Source organism: Pleuronectes platessa, chromosome 6 (genome assembly GCF_947347685.1).
Source record: "Pleuronectes platessa chromosome 6, fPlePla1.1, whole genome shotgun sequence".
NCBI classification, from domain to species: Eukaryota; Metazoa; Chordata; class Actinopteri; order Pleuronectiformes; family Pleuronectidae; genus Pleuronectes; species Pleuronectes platessa.
Window position 1 is genome coordinate 12,491,171 of NC_070631.1, and position 20,931 is coordinate 12,512,101.

General features: G+C 44.2%; 2 protein-coding genes across 2 annotated transcripts in view; one reads left to right on the forward strand and one right to left on the reverse strand.

The window, feature by feature from the left end:
• The window catches only part of rarga (retinoic acid receptor gamma a), a 42,235-nt gene extending 37,060 nt beyond the window's left edge, over positions 1-5,175 (reverse strand). The window contains exon 1 of the mRNA XM_053424570.1: positions 4,908-5,175. The gene's annotated coding sequence lies outside the window, so the exon portion shown is untranslated. The remainder of the gene's footprint in view (positions 1-4,907) is intronic.
• A 2,819-nt stretch (positions 5,176-7,994) lies between these two features.
• nr1d4a (nuclear receptor subfamily 1, group D, member 4a) lies at positions 7,995-20,673 on the forward strand. The gene is made up of 8 exons (XM_053425367.1): positions 7,995-8,653; positions 15,051-15,359; positions 15,454-15,542; positions 15,653-15,797; positions 17,902-18,464; positions 18,567-18,752; positions 18,908-19,118; positions 19,246-20,673. Exons 1-8 carry the CDS (start codon positions 8,632-8,634, stop codon positions 19,440-19,442), a joined length of 1,722 nt encoding a protein of 573 aa, XP_053281342.1. The 5' UTR covers positions 7,995-8,631; the 3' UTR covers positions 19,443-20,673.
• Positions 20,674-20,931: the final 258 nt, after the last annotated feature.

The window sequence follows — 20,931 nt, forward strand, 5'->3', positions numbered from 1 at the left end:
GTTTTTAATTCTCTCTCCCTTCTTTGTCTCTCGCTGAATTCTTTTTTCTCTCTCCTTCATCTTTTTTTGGCTAAAGATTTGGTTTACCTACAAGATGTTTGTGCATGTCGAAATGAAAGAGCCATTTCGGCAACTCGCATCATTGGTGTTTGATCAATAAGTGCACAGTTTAATGGGAGGTTATTGTTCTTGTGATTTAACAGAGATGCTATTTTAATGACAAGCCAACAGGTTCCTTCTTCCAAGAACATCTAAGTGGTTTCACTTGGATTCCTGCTGTTATCAATTTATAGAATAAACATAATGGACCGTAGCCCCAAATGTCTGCTCGACACAATCACATCTAGATGATGATGTTTTCATGTTTGTCTTTGGCTCTGGGTTTTATTACTTGCAATGTTTCTGTGCAAATCATCCCACAGCACTGATGATAAATCACAACTATATTAGCATTGCTAATGCTAAAGTGAAGGGACTAAACGATAAAAGACAGCAAGTATAAGGATTCTTTTTTAAATTAATGAAAACGTCTTGGACAAAGATTCAACTAACAGGACATGTAAAACATTCTGGCTTTATTTAGGATAAATGAAAATCCGTTTTTTGGGGGGGATTCTAAACATATGTCAACATGCTGCCATTCATTTTCAAGTTAGTTTTTCTTTTTTCTTTTCATCAAAATAATGACAAGAAACTGGCAGTGACACATCAGCTGCAGGGACATCCTGTTGTAAGATGGCAGATCTGTGCAGCAGCAGCAGCAGCAAGAGATTTGGGTGTGCCCCTGAACGTGCCCCTTACTCCATATGAGATCATGGGTTTCAGATGTGTGTTTATGTGTTTGTGGTTCTGGGTGTGTGCCCTGCTTTTCTGAATGTAATGTTTCTCAAGTTGTTTTGGTTATGAGGAGCGACTCAAACCTCAGAGCTGGGAGGAGGAGGACAAGGCACACCTCAACTGGCACCTCGGCGGGCACTCTCACCTCTTCAGCAGAGCCTACATCAATACAAATGTCAGGCTAAGAAATACGCAACGGCTCCTCTCCGGCTTAAGTATGCAACCTCTAGTTTAATGCATGTCTCAACCAATCAAGAGCCGCAAGAATCTTCAAAATAACCAACTTACACATGCACTACTTATTCGGAAACTTCATCCAAAACGATGCCCTTCAGGCATATTGGGCATGCATCACTTCCCTCTCCTAAATCTGGCCGAAGCAGAATTTCCAACCAACGCAGCATGTGAAACTTTCTCTCCTCCTCGGTCTTCCCAGCTACATGAACATTTAAGACCGGCTATAGCTGCTGCTTATGTTGTTTGTAAACCTCGGTAATTGGCCTGATGCAGTCAGAGATCTTATGCTCAACTACACTGACCCCAAAGTGTCTCTAGGATAAAGTCAAGCTATCATAATAAAAGAAAAAAATGTATTTCCAATCTTTACAGCCACATATGGCCCACAGTAGCTTACTGAGATGCTCTTTCATACATTTTTTTGACGTGGATTTGCCAGAACATAATCAGGGCAAATGAATGGATAAGCACTGAGAGGAACTGTTGCCATTTTGAAGAAACCTTATATTCAGGAAGCGCAGATCCAAGCCATACTGCAAAGAGCACTTCAGCTGATCCTTATCTCGTTTACATTTGATTTATGTGTTGCTCGCGAGGCCTCTAAGATTAACAGGAATCCCCTCACCGTTGACATAGCAGTGCTAAATCAGCAATTGTGTAATTTGAAACAAGGAGGTAAATGCAGCCAAAACACACTGGAAAAAGAAAAGAAAAAAAAAGAACTGTGTACAAGCTGCTAAAGTGATGAGAAGTGTGAAGTGTGAATGTCAATCTAATGTGATGCCATCAGACTGAGTGAGACCAGGAGTTTGTGTCCGAATGTGCGGTCAAGTGCATTAAGATAGTCGTGTGTGTGTGTGTGTGTGTGTCAGTGTGCGCAGGGCCTGCTGTCCTCCTTATTAAATCAAGACAGTGAACTGGAGAGGGGGGGGGGGGGTTAGGATTTGCGCATGTGTGTGTGTACGTCTTCAGATAGGAAAATGTCTATATGCGTGCTGTGTGCGTTGGATGAGTGTGTGTGTAGGCAGTAGCAGCGAAAAGGTCAGAGGTTACTAGTGTTTGTGTTTCAGTGTCAGTGAAGTGTGCTCCAGGCAGAGATTTATGATCATTGTGTCTGGGAGGCTGCAGAGTGGGGGATAATGAAGATAGATCAGGGTGCTATCTCTCTCTCCGGGCACCGCTGGAAACATGGCCTATGGCCCCCGCTGTGCTCGTATCATTAACTCCAGCCTGTGACATCATAACACACGGCCCTGACATCAATCCTGACACAGTGCGCGCTGAACAAGAAGTTGAATATGCAGCGAGGCTATCCCTCACAGGAAGTCACCCGGCAAACACAGGTATTGTTCGGCTTCTCTGGGTGTGTTTAAGCAGATATGAAATATTCATGGGAACATCATACTCAGTCGTGTGTTTCCACTTTAGACTCCACCGTATTTGCATTCATTGAGCCATGGAGCGGAGGCCTGGGGCTTGCTGGCAGAGGAAAAGGAGCAAAGGCATGGGAGGAAGGAGGAAACAGGGGGGAATATTGGAAGGAGCAAAACAGGGAGGAAGTGAAGCAAGAGGGGTTAAAAAGAGATGGAGCGAGGCAAAGGAGGAGGAAAAATGGGGTTGGAGGGCGAGAGGGCCGCTGGTACGGGGAATCACAGGCGTGTGAGAGAAGAGCGGAAGAAAACTGGAGGGTGAGATGGAGAGATGGATGGATTGTGGTGGGAGGAGCGGGGGTGGACTGGTGGTGGGAGGTGAGAAAGGGCGCAGGGATCTGTTGCCTGTTAGCGGCAGGTTTTAATCAGTAACAAGATGCCTGTAATGAGATCACTATTTCCCCCACATTCAGATTGATGTCATGTGCAGTTTGGTGCCGCACTGAGACAGGCAGGGGACGCGGGGCGAACGCACACACCCATCCACACACACATTCACACACACAACACACAAATATACACTTGCTTGCACTTTCTTGGTTACAGACTTAAACACACATCCTGTGAAATGAAGGAGCTCATTCATCCCGCCTGGCAAAGTGCGCTCATTTAGAGTCCAACCGCCTTGAAGTCAAAACATACACTGAGGAATACTACTCACAGGAAAAATGAGTTACTCATGGCAAAAGGAGAAATGTATGTGTTAGGGACCGAAGGGCATATAGCACGATGTACTCGTCTAAGAAAAACAAATGAGCACAAAGCTTGAAAGAGCGAGGGAGAGCCAAGAGCTTTTTTACTGCGGGAGAAATGAAGGGAAAAAGAGAAGGGTAGAGGGGGAGAAAGTGTGTGTGTGTGTGTCAGTGTGCGTGTTTGTGTGCATGTTGGGTTGCATTCAGAGGTTGTCGACACAGCCACCATGTGTGCGTGTGCCAGCACATGAGCGCTCCTCTTGACTGTTCCCCAAAAAACGTGTGTCCAATGAAAGGTGAACGGCTCTCCTGTCTATACTTTCCTTACAAAAAAAATCAGCCATGATGTCACCATGAACCCATCCTGAACCCACCTCTGTCAAAAAGCATTACTCCCTCTCTCTCTGCCTCATTTTCTGTTCCACCTCTCCCTCCAATCCTGCCTCTCGAATTCTTCTCCGAGCTTTCATATTTCCGTATTCTTCAACATTTCCCTTCTGCCGTCTCTCTCTCTCTCTCTCTCTCTCTCTCTCGCTCTCTCTCTCTCTCTCTCTCTCTCTCTCTCTCTCGCACGCACACAGAATCGCACGCACGTTTTTTGGCAAGCTCGATCTAATTGAATCACCAAAAAGCGCAGCCGTTTGCCAAAAGTGCCAGGATGTTCTGATTATCATAAACTTTGTTTAAGCTGTGGTTTTGAAGGAGGAAAAAAATGCTCTCCAGTGCACGAGGGGACGCCAGAAAAATAAAAGCAGAAGAAAAAAAAGATGAGGAATAGGGGAGAATGCAAATGAAAAAAGGGGGAGAGAGAGAGAGAGAGAGAGAGAGAGAGAGAGAGAGAGAGAGAGAGAGGGGGGGAGAGAACACTGGGGAAGAGAGGGCTGGTGGGGGCAGCGAGGAGGCAGCCAGAGAGCCACATATGGAAGTGATTCTGTAATTACTGCAAATCTGTGAGCTCAAAAGGAAAGGTCTTCTTTTCCATGCCTCCTTCCCTGCACATAAAACTGCCCTTGTGAGAAAGCTGGGCACTAAATACTGCACAGGAAACACGGGGGGGGGAGATTTTTCATTTGCTTTTTGGCACGTTGGGTTGGTACATTAATATGTATATGATGTTGAGTTTTCTCTGGTTAAGTCTAGTACCAGAAAAAGGAGGGGGGGGGGGGGGGGGGGCTGCATTCAATATTCATTTTGTTATCTGAGCCTAATGAGGCATCCAGGAAGTTGAATGCAAAGTGAAGTTTGTCCTGAAATAAACCTCGGTTCATCAGCCCCACGCGTATAACTGGCATCACTCTTATGAAAGCACACATTCAGGAAAGTTTGCGAAGGAGGAGGAGGAGGAAGAGAGGGGAGGGGGGTGGATGGTAGGGTAACAGACAGACAGACACACAGACACACAGACAGACAGTGATGATAACTGTCCTCCAGGCCCCAGGCAGAGCAGCCCTTTACAGGTGTGTGTGTTGGCAGCGACTTCTGTTCTCTGCTCAGTCCCCAAACAGTATGAGCAGCCTGTAATTATCTCGTGCGCTGCCGTAACGTGTTCTCATGATGAGTCTCTCTCTCTCACACACACACACAAACACACACACACACACACACACAGAAAACACACACCCGGTTTGACGCAGCTCGAGCTCCGTCTGTTCTTGGACACACCCGATTAATCACGACCGGGGATGATTTATGTAAAGTACACAATCCTTACCTTCTTCTCCTGCTCCGAGAAGTTTCAAGGTAAATAGAGGATGACAAGCGCACGCACGCTGAAGTTTGTCCCCCTTTCTTTCTTTCTTCCTTTCTTTCTTCCCTTCTTCCTTTGGTTTCTGTGAAGGAGAGCAGACAGAGTGACAGACAGCCCGTCTGTTGTGAGGGTGAAGCCGTCTGTTCTCGCAGCGCCAGGAGGTCACTTCACTTCATTTCAGTCATTCTGTGTCAGATCACATTCGGTTGTTGCCACTCACCGTCACCGTCACTGTGGCAGCTCAGGGGCGTCGGTGCGCGGAGCCACCATGCGAGGGGATTAATGACGCGGTGTCGCCTCCTAGTGGTGCAAAGGAGCGCTGCAGCTAATACAATGTCAGCGGTAATAGGCCGAGCCGGAAACGACAAACAAAAATCCAAACAATAAGGACATAAGAAAATAAACTAATAATAATAATAATATTAACAATTATATTAACAATTGCTAATTTCAAAATACAGTTACATGGTGCTTTACAGGTTAAAATTACAATTTGAATGTAAAACATAAGACCAAAACAAATCAGATTTGAGGACCACACAGCAATAGAGTACAAATGCATAAATAAGTATAGGTATCCTGGAATAAATGCACAATTATGTATTTTTTTAATTTAATTTAATTTGATTTAATTTTAAATATATATATATATATATATATATATATATATATATATATATATATATATATATACATATATACATTTTAATTTATGTTTCATAGTGTAAGATATTGTGCAATAAATAGGTGGTTGAAGACCTGCCAATTTATTTTAGGTGTTCAACTTCTTACCAAGGACACTCCGGCATGCTGATGGGAAGGAGTGGGAATTGAACCACCAACCTTCTTGTTGAAGAACTACCACTCTACCCCCTAGGTCACACTGCCCTTATATTAGCATTAAGGATTGGATTACCTGTTCATTCCCATGACAAACTAAGCACAGGAAGAAGATGGAAAAATTATTGTGTGTGTGTGTCCGTGTCAATCTAAGCTGCTTTTGATAACCATTGTATTTTCTACTTTACTACATATATTTTACAGCCTTACTTAAAAGTTACTTTTATGTTTTTGGATTTTAGATACTGGTTCAAATCTGATTTGCTAAGTTAGATTTGTGGAAATATAAATTTCATATCATCGGATCTTAATATATTTTGGTTGGGCAACCCATGTATGAATAAGATGCAAAAGAGCTCATGGGTAATCAAGAATGTGAACATGATACTGGGCCAAACATTTTAAACCAACTGTATTTACCGGAGTGTGGGATATCATGTCTGATATACAGAACTTTAAATACTTGAATACAACTATTCTTAATATAGACATACTCATAATCTGAAAGAAGTATGTGTTTTCTTAATATCACAAACATCGGAACTAATGTAATGTGGATTTTTCCCTCTGTTTAATTGGTTTGAAGTCTGATGACTTTATCATTAACTTTAGGGAGCTCACTTTATGTTCAAATACACCTGAACAACCTTTTCAGACTGTTATATCTGGTGTAAAAATACTCAGTCATATATCTCTGTGCCCCACCTTAATATCTGAAATCAATCCATACCCTTAAAAAAACTGAGTTTATTGATACAATAGTTGTTGAACATTTAAATACCTGAGATTGATTATTATCTATAGATTATCTACATTTGGTCTTGCAGCTGTCTTTTTTCTCTGAGTTTCTCCTCTTGTAGTGTGATGTCCAGGGCTCTGAGCTGCTTTAGGAAGCCGTGGTTGGGCAGGATACAACACCGCTGTCAGAAGAATCAGAATCAGAATTATTTTTATTGTCATGTATATTTGCACATACAGGAAATTGCCTTGGTGTGGTTGGTGCACTGTACAAACAACAATATAGAACAAATGTCGCACGTGCTCAATTGCGTCCACCACAGTCAGACTTTGTTTCATCATCAGGTACGCCAAGACCAGAGTGCCCCGACCTGCTTTGACCCATCACACAGTGCACCAGCACCATGTCTGGAAAAATAGTAAAAGAGCACAGGTTGATTACAAATAAAGAAGAGTAACCGCTTCTTCTCAAAACGTTATCTCAAAGCGTTTCCTACAGAGCTCACTCTCTGGGTGAGCGAGAGCCTCGTGGATGAACTCGGCCGCAGAGCAGAACTACTGGTTTGAAATGTGTTCCTTGTTCAAGCACACTTGAAAAAAGCTAATAGAGAATAACAAATATCAATCAAATCGTCCTATCTTTTATAGTATTGTTAGTGAGTCACGACGAATAAAAAAGACTACTGACAGGAGAGGGGCACTTCAGGGGTCAATCAGATTTGAGCTGGCCCCCGCCCCTATTACAATCATACTATAATTGATATAATTACCATCTCATCATCTTTTTGGGCGGTAAATCAATTCAAAAATGTCCTCATGGTGATGGTTTGTGTGACATGTATAAAAACTAACATTTTTTTTAAAATTTGTATAGAGAATGAATACCTATTAAGTCGGAATTAAAAATGACACGACACACAGATAGACAGAATCCTGCTTATGTGTCAGTGCCATGACTTACCACTGGGGGGCGCTTCCCTCACGTTGTGTTGGAATGTTAAACTTTAGTTTTTTTTTTGCTTTGTTATCTGACCTGTATATTTTAAACTCACAGAGCAGGGAGCCTGTGGCAGGGTCACACAGAGCTGACCTAGTTTTTTTTTTTCTATTCAAGTAATCGCACTAATCATAAGAAATGCTTTTAAAATGTTTAACATTAAAAAAAATTCGATCATGCAATGTTTGACCCAGTTTAAGTGTCTGCGGTTTTACTCCTACAGCGTGTTGTTGGCGTGTAACGGATCCAGTTGGGGATCTAGAGTTTCCTCTGGCACATGGGCTTCAAACTTGACACTTGCACGGTGTTTGGCATGTCTCAGTGTTTACCCTCCGTTTGTAGCGCTGCCTGTCAGTGAAGCAGTCACGGTGAGCCACGCCTATTGTCCATGTGCCCCATCCACCAATCCCTCCATTCCTGTGCAACACACGCTCCGCACTTTGCATAAAATGTGTATCAGTAGGGCAGCGCTCTCCGCGGCACATGCAGAGCGCACATGTAGCGTGGCTTTGCAGAACACATACCACGGTCGAATAAGCGCATCACACTCCCCTCGGCTCCAGATCCCCACCAATGAAAATGCACAAAAGCGTGAGGGGAGAGAGAGGGAGAGAGAAGAGAGCCCGCGCGAGATACAAAGACTGAGCCAAATCCCACACAAACAGACACAACACAAGTTGGGAGCGAGCGAGCGGCCAGGCGGTCACATTTCCTACTTACCTGCAAACGTGATTGATGTGGGTGTTGGTATCAGAGGGTGTGTGCGTGTCACGCCTGACGCCCTGTTCGTGGTTATGCTGATTCCACTTTCTTGGAATTCATGAGATTCGTTTAGTCGTCACTCGTGCAACATTACACAGCAAGTATCCAGAGAGAGGAGAGACCGTCGGACAAGAACTTAGACACTGACATCTGCCTGCACTTTACCCGGGGAGCATCTTTACGCGCACCGGACGCGTTGCCATCGCTTCTTCCCAATTTTTAGCAGGTGTTTTACGCAAAGCTTTTTCTCCACTTTCCCACCTATCTTCAGAAGACTTTTGCTCTAGTCCAGTGACATTCGAAGACGACTATCCTCAAGTTTGTCTCAAGTCACCGACACCAACCAGAGGAATGGATAACAGTCCTGGTGGAGGTAAGAATAACTTTAATTATTCCTCACTTGCATGCAGCCTCCTCTCTTTTTGGAGATGTGTCTGTTGTTTGGTGTACCCTGCAAAGATGTCCATTGTAATAACAATGCTAATTATGACATATATAATACGATTATGTCCGAATTTATTAATTGTTGCATACATTGTGATACCAACAGTTAAAAGGCTAAATCGATTTAGCGCTGTCTATTTTACATATATTATTCAAACTTAATAATATTGGTCTTTAAAAAAAAGACCACTTTGATTAATGTAAAAAGCTGAATTGTATTCATTCTTGAATGCATATTAGTAAAGACATTTTTTACAAATATGAGAATCAATGGCAATAATGTTATTTCACAGGATCACCACTATTTGAAAACATTATCGTTATGTATGAGTTTACTCCGGTGACATCTGATCCCTTGTGCTTGTTTATGTAACTACGGCACTTTGCGCAAAGTTGTCCCAAACAAGTTGCTGCATTGCGTTGAAACTCCGCCACACACGGAGCGGCTACTGGCGAGCAGCTCCACACAGAACCGAGCCATATGGCTGTATAGGGAGGCTGGCCACTTCCTGCTCCTCCTCATGAAAACAAACTCACGTGCAGCTACAGTACACTGTGGCTGTCGCTGTAATCACGATCCGTCAACCCTCCATCATCTCACTGCTGAAATAAATAAATAAACGAACGATCCCCTGCGCGTAATGGGCGTGTGTGTGTCTCTACTATCAAGGCCAAGGCTGAAGAGCCTGCAGCATCAAAGTGTATAAGTGATTCCCATCCTTTAAGTGGTATTAGGCAGCGTTTGCTCGAGGTCAGCCAACGGTGAACGTGATTCCGGCTTCTCCTCCTAATTGACGGTGAATCATTTACAACAGCGACGGTCACGTTCCAGCACAGGTGATGGGCGCACCCCGTGCTCCGTCTACTCTCTAATCTAAAGGGCGACACTAAACCCACTCACCGGGTTATGACTCTTTATTTACCTTGGTCAGGTGCGCCGGGGTTTTTCAGCTGTAGTATTAGGCGATAAAGGTGAGGACTGTGTGCTGAGCTTTTTTGTTTAGTTTATTATTCATGTTTAGTGTGAGTATGTGTGTCTTGGTGAGTCAGATGGTGATTTGAAAGTTTTTATTTCATTATTAAACATTTTATTTGTGTATTTTTACAGTCTTAAATTACTTCAAGGCTGCATTCGTTTTTGCCATTTTATTTCTCCTCTCATAAGTGACCACCTTGAACTTGGTTCATTGACCTTTAATATTTCCATAAGGTTTTTTGAAATTCACATGATTTCATTTCACTCATGAGTTCAGTGGGAATCTAAACAAAGGTCATAAACATCATAATAACCTGTCAAAAGATATGGCTGCAGTGCTCATAAAGTCCAGTAGATAAAATGAGATTGGGTGTGGGGGTATGTGTGTGTGTGTGTGTGTGTGTGTGTGTGTGTGTGTGTGTGTGTGTGTGTGTGTGTGTGTGTGTGTGTGTGTGTGTGTGCATTATTGTCATCTCATAGGGACATTTTTCCGGAATGAACAACGACCTTGTAGAGTCCAGTAGAGACAAGCCCGGTCCTAATGAGGCCAAACATCATTTGTAAGGTCCTGGTTGAGGTGCCAATTGATGTGGGGCTAAGGTTAAGGTTAGGTATAAATTGGTTATGATTAAAATGGGTTAGTGTTATGTTTTTTTTTCTGTGTGTGTGTGTTCAACTGCAGAGATGATTGGGTTGAGGGTATAGGCATGGTGCATGTACCATAGGTGATCATCATATGCAGATGAATGCTGCCATGACAACAGATTGTTATGCATTCCTTCCATTGACTCTTATAAACATAAACAGTACAATTGATATGTACATCAACCTCTACAAACTTTACAGTTCGAAGAATGAACATATGTAGTCTTCCTTGAGACAATCATTAAGTTGCTCAGCTGCACTTTTTTTTTACATTATATAGGTCACATAATTGTCAAATTGTGGTTAGATGATAAAAACAGACTTTCCCTGCTGTTCACTTTCTGCCACTGATACCTCCTCTGACAGTCCCCTAGTGGACGACTTCCGCACTGTTCTCAACATGTTTAAAGTAAAGAGACTTTTAACTCTGGCTCACTCCTCCTCACCATCAGTTGGAAACCATAATTAGCAGACTAAAAACAAATCATTAGTGGGGGCCATATCGAAATAAACGACTGTGTGGTTTAAGATAGCCACATTGCAGTTTGAGGGATGTCAAAAAGTGATAGACTAAAGATAGAATTTGGCTTGCATCAAAAGCTAAAACAGCACTTTAATGTTTAAAATGTATTGCCAAGGATATATATATAAATCAAATGAGTGTGTCTTGGTAAAAGCAGGACAATTAATGTAAGGGTTGTTGACATCAAGGAACTCATTATCCCATGTTAAACTGCTGCCATGTCATTAGAAGAGATTTGAATAAAACAGCCACTAGGCTTCATTCACTTGCGATTAAACCGTTTTAGAAGAATCCTATCTTTGAATGCATCTCTAAGATCTAATCCGTCACAGCAGTGGTGACCCAGTGCAGGCGGTGCTGCTGCTGGTTCTGCTGCTGGTGGTGCTGGGCCAGACCACCCATAATAACACGCTGGTCTATTTAATTCGGCCCCTCCGTGTTAAGCCTCTGGCGGACTGCAGGAGCCCTGGCTTGTTGGCTGGAGCGCAGCTTCGTGTTTTCCCTGTGAGAGCTCCATCAGAAGCCTCCTCACGTGGCTTCCCTCGCAGAGCCGCGTGCGACGCGTGAGACAGCCCGCCCCTCCCCGCCTCCCTCCCCCGCTCTCACGGACGCTGCCGTGTTGATGCCGCCTGCGGTGATGGTGGGGGGGGGGGGGGGGGAGTTTGGTCAGTGGGTCAGCGATTCCAAGCTTCAACTTTTTTTCCTCTCTCGTCACGTTTCCCCGCCTAATGCGACCATTGCGTTGCTTTTTTAATCACCCTCCTCCTCCTCCCCCTCTCTCTGTGAATCACAGTCCAGGGCATGTGGTTGACGCTGACTCAGTTTTGAATCTGCAACATCTGTCGTCGACCCAGAACCCATTGCGGGTTCAGGGCTCGCACATATCCGCTTAGTGTGCGTTTCAGCTGAAACGTGACCCTGCTGTTAAACACGACATCCCTGCTCCCGTCCAAACGCCTCTGTAACAGATAGCGGATTAAAAAACATCTCGAGAGTCCAAAGCTCGGCCCCCACCCCCACGAGGAAACCACATCTCCCTGAAGCGGATGTTTTTCAGGTCCACGTTTGCTGAGGCTTCGCGTGACAGACTTCATTTGGCCACATGCCATAAAACAACCATTAAAAAAAAAATCCAGGCTTTCAAATCTTATTATCGCTGCGCTTATCATAATAAAAACAAGTTCATGGCCGAGACTCTGCCCCCACCCTGAGGAAATCACATCTCCCTGAAGCGGATGTTTTCGGTTCATGTTTGGCCAGCCACGTGTGACTTTTTTCGGATGCATACAGTAAAATAACCCGGATAATAAATTGAAGATTTCAAATCATATCATGGCTGCTGCTGGTAAATTATAGATATCAGCTGTGACTGTCTAACACAGGTCCTCCTGATAATTGCCTGAGCCTGAGCCAGTGTGTGATGCAGCGTCAGTTTGGAGAAAGACCAGAGGCACATATAGTTCTACCAAGTTCCTGTGATATTGACCTACTTACACAAGTCTGAGTTAATGAAGTCCGCGTCGAGAAAACCAGAGTGCTCACAGATTGGCTGTTCAGTGTCACACAATTCTGTAACTCTTCTTTTTATTGGCCAGAGCCACTTATTTTTCCTTTACAGCATGATAAACACTGGGTTGTTTATTATAAACGTAACATTACAAGGGTAGATAGATAGTTACCGTAACTGCATATAGAGGATCTGCCTATTACAAGGTGGACCAATGACTGAGAGAGATTGAGGGCAAGAGAGAAAAGGAGAAGAGAGGAGTGGAGAGCTGTTATGCCTGTGAACTGCTCACGTTTCTCTGCCTGCCTCCAGTCCCAGGCAGATTAGTGCTTGCACGGGTTGGCTAAGCCTTAAACGGGCACTGAGGACCGATTGACTCCTCAATTAATGCTGTCTGCAGTGACCTAAATTTCAGCTGTCTTGTGCACAATGTGGCAGTGTGGTTGCTTGCACGGGAAATACCACTTTACATGCAAAAACAACCACAAAAACCATGAGAAAGCCATGTTAAGTTTGTAATAGCTGCAATAGCATGATTATGATGGCTAACCAGCAGATATGTTGAATGATACCAAGTTGCCAAACTTTAGGACAGATGCCCTGAAGTTAGGACATTTATTTCATTGACCAGAAATTTAAATGTTGTTAAACAGAAACTAAAGGTAGTTGATATAGCAATATAACACATCTGACATTGCCTAAAAGTTCACTTTTGAAGTTGACTGTTATTACACTGCCAAACACAACCAAACCTATAGGTGTAAGCCAAACAAGTGTCTGCTTAAGGCCCCTGGGGCCACTAGCAAGTGCCCAAGAGTGCTTTTTTGTGGTTAAGTATAATTATAATTGACATAATATAACATTTATGTCAATTATAATTGTACTAAACCACAATTTAATGTTATTGGAATGGCTAGCTAACACAGCTGGTTTGATTCTCTTCCCCTGTCAGAGCAACACATGCTGTAGCTAATAAATTAATGATTATGGGTATGCTAGATTTACAGTATGTTTGCAAATGATCAAGCACGGGTAAAAGTCAATAGTGATGGTAGTGCCAAGTTGGTGGGGGCACCAAAATCTAATACAGCTTCGGGGCACATAAAGGCTTACATTAATAACAACAGTTACATTAATAGTAATACTGCCAACCATCAATTGATTGGTGGTTGGAATATAATTGTGCTGCATGTGTGGATACTGAAGCTTTGTGCAATGTGTACACTCTAGATTGTAACTGCACTGACTTCTCCACTGTAACACCACACACATGCACGTGATCGTGTTTTTCACAACAGGAAAGCACACTGTAAAACGGATTGTTAATTGACACCGCTTACAGCACAGTGACTCCAGGGGTCATTCATTAACTCAGCACATGTCAGTCTTCAGGTGGACATGCAATGTGTGTGGGTGGAGTGGGGGAGGCCACCGCTGTCTGCATGTGTGCTCTCAAGAAGAAGGTGAGGCTCAGGCTCCAGTCTGCTGGACCTGTGTCTGGCATGAGTCAACAAATCCACTGACACGTGCTGCTGGAGGGATTATCAAAACATTGGAGCTAAACAAATACCTAGTGCAGCAAAGGGCGGCACAGCGACAAGCCTACTGCATATACACATGATTTCCACAAACAAGGGGGATGTGTTATAAACACTGTAGCATGGACTACATTTTAGATGGTGGAAATTGTTTTTGAGTTGCACGAGCAAGATGCAAAAAAACAAACATTTTATTTGAATGTTGTTATCTATTTGAATATTGACCCCTTTTTGCATGTAATTGTCAGACTGTCTCCACTGTACAGCTGTAGTAACGTACCAGCTTCTCCGTCTCTCTACACTGTTCAGACCTTTCCTTTTGCAAAAACGTGACTCACATTCCCCGACTGACTGGCTGCTGGTGGCGGAGACTTTAGTGCCACCTCATGCCCGGGGAGCCTTCCCTGCATGCAGCAAAGCGAGTCTTTATAAACACAGATCTGACTGCAGATTGCTGTATGTGTCAACACGAGGCTGCTTTGGTTTTCGGGCAGTAACCGTGTCAGGAGTCCGTGCATGTGAGGCGGCGGTCAGGTGTCGTGCTGTTCGCTGGCGCTGGGCACGGAGCCAGAGGAGCGCGGCTATTATTGGAGCGGAGGAGGCGGCAGACCCCACAGCCACGTGAGGCCGTGTCTCAGCTCATCCACACCGCATGACTGGAAATGGGCGAGGGCGAGAGATAGAGAGAGAGAGGATGCAAGGGAAGTGCATTTTCAGGGGGGGGGGGGGACGGACGCATACAGCTTAACGACAGAGAGAGAGAGAGAACAAACTGTCCACATATTCACATGGTGCCTGTATGAATACTGCATAAGCATGACGCAGGGATGATTTAGAAGCGCTTCTGGAGGAGGAGACCTGCCCGCTTTGTTGCTGTGCTACCAGTGGTATTTTTAGCGCCCCCCTTATCCGCTCGAAGGCACCATTACGCCCATTACACTCTAAGGATGAGGAAACGACGCTGCAAATTCTCAGAGCTGTTCTCTGCCGCCTAGAGGTTCCAACATTACATCACATCCCATCCAGCCTTGTCGAATACAGATGCACGGTTTCTAAGGAAATACGGACATTCAACCTATAAGATTTAATGGTTCATTGACCATATCTGATGTTGTCCAATCTTTATTTCACCTGCAGCAGGCGGAGGGGTCATCCTGTACGCCGGTTCCTCCGGCAGCAACAGTCCCAGCCCCGGCAGCCCGTCCAGTGGGTACCAGACCCAGTCGCCCCTTTCACACTCCCAGCCCTCATCTCCAGAAGAGTTTACCTTCACAGAGATCGGGCCAGTCAAACAGCGGGCAGCTGAGTGCACAGCCCCATCTTCCAAAATGGTGTTCCAGTTCCCAGAGGCCTACAGTGGCCCCTCAGTAGCAGCCACTCCACAGCACACCTACGCACACCCCATTGCAGGAAAGAGGCCATGTGGCTTCACGGGAGCTTTCACCAGTAAGTGTTTCCTCTCTGTCTTCATACAGAAAGATGTATCCCTTGATGAAACCCATTGCAGCTTATCTAACTATATTGTTTATTGTTTCTTCAGAAACAGGTGGAATGGTCCTGCTTTGCAAAGTCTGTGGGGACATTGCATCCGGTTTCCACTACGGAGTGCATGCATGCGAAGGCTGCAAGGTAAGCCCCTTATGGGAGAAATCCTGTGGAAGGATTAAACAACATGTTGCTATTGCTGAGCTAGTTTCCTGTCATACATATATTAATATACACGTGTGCATGTGTTTCAGGGCTTTTTCCGCCGCAGCATCCAGCAGAACATCAATTACAAGATGTGTGTGAAGAATGAGAACTGCCTGATCATGCGCATGAACCGAAACCGTTGCCAGCACTGCCGGTTCAAGAAATGCCTCTCTGTGGGCATGTCAAGAGATGGTAAGACTTCCTGACACATTTTCATGAGCAAGAGAGACCCTCACGCGGTTGTGCCAGAATACCACAGTGCCCTGATTAGCCAAAGCAGCAGGGAAATGGGCAGCCGGAAAAGAGTCGCAGTACTGATATGTAGGTCTGTGTGAAAAATGTAATGCGGAAAGTCTTTTGAGGTCATCGTGCCAGTAGCGCAGTCACTCTCTCTCTCCCTATCAGCAGAACTGCAGCTGCCGTGCCCTTCCACTGTTTCACCGCACCGCCAAAGATTACCATCTGGCCTTGTACCACTCTCCTAAGTTTCAAAATGTCTTTGCCCTTTGCAGCATCTTCCTGCAATACTGTTACCTCCAAGCTCGTGTTCAGTTCGGCCCCTCCTCCTGCATGTACACCGTGTTCCCTCAGCTCCCTCTCATCTCCCCCTCAGACAATGATTTATGAGAAGAGGCGCCTTGAGCTCCCTGAAGCTATCTATCATGTGGAAAACTGCAGCAAACAAGAATTATTTTAGGAAATTGGAACAGGGTCAACTTGATTACCTTGTGTATGCCCATATAACATCTTACTGCAATTAATGAGGCACAGGATGCATAAAAACAGGCAGATGCTCTGACAGAATTTGTTCCGGCGTGACGCTCACACCATCTAGTTTTAGCTCTAAAAGTTGAACAGTGATTGATCACGTATCATTGCAGATTAAGAAAACGATGCACTGACCTAGAAAAACAATGCGGAATTGGGCCTTTAGTGTTCTCATACATCGTGACCTACTTGGTGTACTTTTCCTGTTTTCTACCTCTCAGCATTGTTTCCGCTTATCGCCACCATCCAGTACCCTGCATTGCCTAATCTAGTAAAGGCGTTGGTGTTACTTCTGCATGTGCTCGACACTTCTGGTGCACGGAGTAAATCAGGTGACAAAATGCAGTTCAATAAGACATTAATCAGTCGGGTCGACCCTCATAAAAAGGGTTTTTTCGAAAATGTTAGGGACCACAACCTAGAAACCCTTATTGCTCCCTTTGAACCAAGACAAAAACAGGAAAACCGCATGCAACTGCTGCAGCCCACAAGCAATAGTACAGCCTGATTTCAAACCAGGTTGCCATGTGACATTGGCTCTAGGCAAACATCTAAGTCGGTTTGCATTATGACACACCTGTCTGTGTCTAACCAGGGCAACCTTTTTAAAGCAACAGTTCATTAGACTGCATGTTCCTCTTTTTAAACATGATAAAATTGATTCATCTAATACTGGCCATTTTCCTCATCAACGGACCCAGCTGTATATTTAGTAAACATTGCAATGTAAACTATGAATATTAAGGTAATGCATATTTCAATGTAACTTGAAGTGGAATTTTAAACTTTATTTTGCTGCACTGCAAGTTTTCGGCTATACTTAAAAACTCAGGTGTGCTATACTTGCAAAAGTCTTTGAAGCTGTACAAGCTCAACTTTTCTGCTTCATCAAACTCAAACTTTCATGCATACGCAACCCCACATCCACACACACTCTGACGTTCAGCATATCAATGTCTCTCGTGTCAGCCCTCTTCTAGTCAGTCATGCACTTGAAGCCCACCTTTCCCATCATTCACCCTCTCACGATCTGAGTGCAAGTGACATCACACGCACGTCGCCCCACTGCCCTACTTACAGATGTAGGGAGCGAGTGGGAACGGAAGGAGACAGGGGTGGATAGAGGAGAGGATGAGGCAGATGGGAGCAGGGGGTCTATAAATAGCCTCGCCAGCTGATGGTTACTGTGGGAAGGGGAAGGGGGATGGGGATGCGGTTGGGGAAAGTTTTTCATCTCACAACTTATGTGATTCTCCTTGAAATCATAAGAAACTTCAGGCGTTTGTTCATGCTTCTGATGTGTGTGTGTATAAGGAAAGGAAAAGAGGAACTGTTTAACCATGGTTAGCTTTATGTTACATTAGAAGTCCTGTAATTTCTAAATAACACTCTACTCTGCTTCAGAAATGTGGGGATAACATTCATTTCAAAAGTCTAACAATAGAGCGCAAAACATGTCCAGTGTTAATCTCCATGTTGTCACGATGACTAGTAGCTGATCTGTCCTCACTGCTTGTGTCTTCACCAGCTGTACGTTTTGGCCGCATCCCTAAGAGAGAGAAGCAGCGTCTTCTGGATGAGATGCAGAGCTACATGAACAGCCTCAATGAGTCGGCTGCCATGGACATGGACTCATCTTCAGTGAGCCCAGATGAGGGCAACTCAAAAGAGGCCATTGGGGCCATCTCCAGAGCCTACCATGACATCTTCACCAGCAGCAGCAGCCGCAGCCAAGGGAGAGTAGCCAAGAGGGCTAACGTCCCCGCTAACAACAACACATCTTCGTTTTCTCAGGATGCCAGTTTTCCCCAAGCATCATCTCACCCCATCTCCGCCCAGAGTTATCAGTCTTGCCCTGTTGCCCCTGCCACCATATGCCCGGTTGCCCCGAATGACAACCAACCTACGTTCCACAATGATGACAACAATCGCTACACCTACTTTGTGTCAACAAATCTGAACCACAACCAGTCTAATGGTACAACACCTCAAAGCGGCACTGCTGCCCATCACAACAGTTACCGCAATGCAGGAAATGCCACAAATCCACCGTCCTGCCCTTGGAAATTAGCTCAAGGAGCTAAAGTGCTGGTAAGTGTAGGAAGAATATCAATAACAAGATTAGGACTAACCAGAGTTATGTCTTGTTTGAGCAACAATTTAATTGTTTCTGTCTGTTTTTCTTTCTTTAAGGCCTGTCCTCTCAATGCTTGCCCTGTATCAGGGGCGGATCGGTCGAGTCAGGAGATATGGGAATCCTTCTCTCAGTGTTTCACTCCTGCTGTCAAGGAGGTTGTGGAGTTTGCCAAGGGCATCCCTGGATTTCAAGAGCTTAGTCAACAGGACCAGGTCATGCTGCTCAAGTCAGGCACCTTCCAGGTAATGCCTTACATTTCAAATGATTAACATGGCTTGCAATACATGTGGCATGCATTACCCCTTCTTCTCAAGTCAAAACGTATTATTGATGTTAATATTTGTCTCAAACATATCTTAATGTTCTATGTTTTTGTCTCTGCTGGTTGTGTGTTTAGGTTCTGATGGTGAGGTTCTGCACCTTGTTCAATGCTGAGGATCGCACAGTGACCTTCCTGAATGGAAAAACGTACCCACTGTCTACCCTGAGGGCTTTGGGCATGGGCTCCCTGCTGGACGCCATGTTTGAGTTCAGTGAGAAGTTAGGCTCCTTGGGCCTAGAGCCTGATGAAATGGCTCTCTTCATGGCTGTGGTGCTGGTCTCTGCAGGTAAGATTTATGAGTAGGTAAACTGTGACAAAGGTTGCTTTAATAGTAATTACTATTTAATAACCAGGTAATTAAATATCACCCGTGTCTGTCAACCACTTACCCTGGCATCCGCTGTGCTTTTCAGACCGTTCTGGCATCTTGGACATGTGGGCCGTGGAGCAGCTCCAGGAGGGTCTGATTCGTGCCCTGCGCTCACTCATCAACCGGCGTCGTCCGGATGACACCACCCTCTTCCCAAAACTCCTCCTGCGTCTGCCAGACCTGCGCACCCTCAACAACTTTCACTCCGAAAAACTCTTGGCCTTTCGAATTGACCCTTGAGCAGACCACTTGCACACAGACACAAGCGTAAACAGTGCACCACATATAAAACACACATATTACCTTCCAAGGGCACGACTTCCTTCAAACCGGAGACAAAAGACTTTTTCAAAAAGGATGAATGAGGCCAGTGGCGAATATATTTTTTACATCCTTGATCTTCATGCAATGTTTTTGGGACAAATAACAACACCCATTCAAACTCTTGTATATACTTTAACCTCAACACCTCTTGAAAGACCTTCTTCCAGTATGAAAATGACTAATTGTGTAGAGTTACTATTACCCTTTGGACAGATCGCTTGTGCATTTGCTCGTTATATCCAAAGTACTTAAGAATAAAAGCCAGTTCACTTCTGTTTATTCCCTAAGGCGTACAGCATCAACAGGCCATCACTAAGCAGCAGCGGCTGAGAGACAAAATATGGTAGACAAGCGCTGACCGACTGTGTTACAGTTTGTGTTTAAAGAGAAAGGGAACCTGTATATAATACATAGTGAAATCTGAAATATTAAGGTAATTGTGCATCATCGTTTCACAAACAGGCCATCTGCATTAATGAGAATGAGACCACTATTTCAAAATGTCACTTAACAACATGATGCATTTATTCTATTACCATTTTTGACCATTCCTCCAGATGACATTCGGCACACCTTCAGTTTTAATATGACAACCTCATTTTCCAATGGCAATTTATGTGATTTCACCAAAACATTCTGTTTGCATATACTGTATCACATGGCAGATGGAGATGCCCCATGCATGTTGGGTTTTCGAGTTCCTTTGTTTATTTTTTCGTTGCTGTAAATATTATTTTACCCCAATGTGTATGTATCAACGACTGAATTGATGGACCGGACGGATGAGTTCGGTGTAAAGAAGAATGTACTGACCTTCCTGTACTAGGTGGGGGTTTGACCATGCCAGGGGGGCTTTTCACCGGAGATTCTTAGATAGCTTTGACGCACTTCCTGCTATCGGATGATGTAACCAGCCAGCATAATCCCTGAATTCACCAGCACTCACTCCACATGCACCCTGCCTCTGCCCCCCCCCAATGTTTGTCATACAAACACAAGAGATATTTTTGGGTGAGAGATCTTATTTGTTCAGTCCTCTCACTGGTTTGCTTGTTTGATTATGGCTGATCAAGCACATCTTGTACATTTGTAAATATTTCTTCCTGGATAGAAATGATATAATGATATAAAGTTGAATTATGTATTATCCTGCCTCTGTGTCGCTCCTTTCTGTCCTTTTAGACAAAATGAGTAAGAGGCACTGTTTAGCTGGGCCTGTATGGATCAGAATGTCGGATCCAACTTAAAGTTACATGATCATCCAACACAAGTTTATATCCATGAATGCATTTATAATGTGCATGTAGTCTTTTAAAGGTGTGATTGCATCAATAACTAGAAATCCAGGTTGTACCGCATAAAACATAGTTAATTCCCATTAGGTTGTAGATCTCTACAGAAATGC

Bases quoted from the DNA above. Each gene is read 5' to 3' on its own strand.
- nr1d4a (XM_053425367.1), top strand. From the start codon at position 8,632: ATGGATAACAGTCCTGGTGGAG. The intron at 15,798-17,901 runs GTAAGACTTCCT...TGTCTTCACCAG, and splicing joins TGTGGGCATGTCAAGAGATG to CTGTACGTTTTGGCCGCATC. The intron at 18,753-18,907 runs GTAATGCCTTAC...TTGTGTGTTTAG, and splicing joins TCAAGTCAGGCACCTTCCAG to GTTCTGATGGTGAGGTTCTG.